The sequence below is a fragment of the Charadrius vociferus genome, unplaced genomic scaffold, assembly GCF_000708025.1.
Source record: "Charadrius vociferus isolate BGI_N301 unplaced genomic scaffold, ASM70802v2 scaffold892, whole genome shotgun sequence".
In the NCBI taxonomy this organism is placed as follows: Eukaryota; Metazoa; Chordata; class Aves; order Charadriiformes; family Charadriidae; genus Charadrius; species Charadrius vociferus.
In genome coordinates, this window is record NW_009647397.1 from 154,763 (window position 1) to 156,652 (window position 1,890).

The following is a 1,890-nucleotide window of genomic DNA, read 5'->3' on the forward strand; positions in this document are numbered from 1 at the left end:
TGGCGGCGGAGAGATGGTGTCAGCGCGGGGCCGGGGCCACCCCCAGCCCCAAGCCCCCTGCCCTGGCACAGACCTGTTTGAGGGCCACAGCCACGGCAGCGATGGCATGGTTGTGGGGCCCCCCTTGCAGGGAGGGGAAGACAGCAAAGTTGACCCTGTCCTCCAGGTCGTAGAGCGTCTCCTTGCCTGTCTTCTTATCCACCGAGCGCACGCCTTTGCGGTAGAAGATCAGTCCTGACCTGGCAGCAAGAGAGAGCTGGTACGGCTCTTCCCACCCGCCCTCACCCCATGGCCGGGGCTTCGCCCCTGGTACCACGGGGCAGTGCCGACACTGCCACCACCCTCCTGTGGGTCCCTCCCACTCAGCTCTGGCCCAGCCAGAGCATGAAACGCCACCTCTGCTTTGCGCTCCCCGCACTGCGGGTGGGCATCCTCCCAGGGGAGGGGGCGGCAGGACGCAGCCTCACCTGGCCCCGCGCAGGGTCTTGTGTGTGGTGCTGGTGACCAGGTCCGCGTGCTCAAAGGGCGAAGGGATGGCCTTGGCTGCCACCAGCCCACTGATGTGCGCCATGTCTGCCAGCAGGTACGCCTTCACCTCCTCGCACACCTGGGGATGTGAGGCACGGGGAGTCACGGGCTGTCCTTGTCCCCACGGCCATGAGTGGGGTGCAACTGCCCTCGAGCTGCCGCAGGCGTGAGAGCTCCCGTCACCTGGGGTGGAGCTCACCACCCTGTACCTTCTTCATGCGAGCATAGTCGATGAGGCGGGCGTACGCGCTGGTGCCGGCAATGATGAGGCGAGGACGAAAGAGCCGTGCCGTCACCTCCAGCTGATCGTAGTCAATCAGCCCCGTGGCTGGCTGCAAGGGACAGACAGACAGACATCTTGCAGAGGCACACACACCTCCCTGTGCCCACCCCTGAGCACAGCATGTTTAGCTGAACCACGGGCACCCAATGGCACCGGGAGATGGCTGGGACATGGGGAGGGCAGGGCAGGGGATGGCAGAGCAGCTCGGCCACCCCAAGGGCACCGCTGGGATCAACAGCTTGGTCAGATCCCCCCTTCCCCCAGGAACCTGCCCCCCTCAGCTCACGTCAAGTTTGTAGGGCATCGACTCGAAGAAGATAGACGTTGCCGAGATTCTCCTGATGTCCGACATGTACCCATGTGTAAGGCTGCAGGGAAAGGCAGAGGTGCAGGATCAGGCTGAGCCCCCTGGGAGGCAGAAGGGTCCAGGTTGCCCCACCCCGCTACGTACTGGCCACCATCAGGCAGGTCCAGTCCCATCAGGCGGTCATGGGGCTGCAGTAGGGCTGTGTAGGCTGCAAAGTTGGCTGGAGACCCCGAGTAGGGCTGAACGTTGACGCCCCAGCATGCAGGATCCAGGTCAAACGCCTCCAGAGCCCGCTGCTCACACAGCAGCTCAATCTGGTCCACCACCTCAGCTCCCCCATAGTACCTGGAGAAGGGAGGTGGTTACGGGGGGCCTTCCCCCCACCAGCCCCACAGCCTCCCGCCCTGCCCCACAGGAGACCTCGGTGGAGAGGACAGCCTTCCCTCGGAAGCACCCGCTCCTGCCCCAGGGCTCTCCTTAACCCGTTCTGCAGCTGAATCCCGGCTGTGGGAGGACCCCTGATGTCCCTGCTGCCCTCCCACTCCCCGGTGCCTGCTCCCCCTTTACCTCTTGCCAGGGTACCCCTCTGAGTACTTGTTGTTGAGGCAGGAGCCCAGGGCTTCCAGTGCCGCCCGGCTGCAGAAATTCTGGGGGAAAAGAGAGGTCAGAGATGGGGCAACAGAGCTCCCACCTGAGCAGGGGTCCCCCAGGACCCCCACCACCCCCTGCCCCAAACACCCCATGCCCCACCTCAGAGGCGATGAGCTCCAGC

The 1,890-nt window shown here is 64.8% G+C and overlaps 1 protein-coding gene across 1 annotated transcript in view; it reads right to left on the bottom strand.

The window, feature by feature from the left end:
* SHMT2 (serine hydroxymethyltransferase 2 (mitochondrial)) overlaps window positions 1-1,890 on the bottom strand; it is a gene marked incomplete at its 5' end in the record, with an annotated part of 6,834 nt that overhangs the window by 1,124 nt on the left and 3,820 nt on the right. Inside the window, 7 exon segments of the mRNA XM_009880132.1 lie at window positions 12-239; window positions 468-607; window positions 738-860; window positions 1,098-1,179; window positions 1,263-1,463; window positions 1,686-1,765; window positions 1,869-1,883. Of these exon segments, the coding sequence (XP_009878434.1) occupies window positions 12-239; window positions 468-607; window positions 738-860; window positions 1,098-1,179; window positions 1,263-1,463; window positions 1,686-1,765; window positions 1,869-1,883 (869 nt within the window).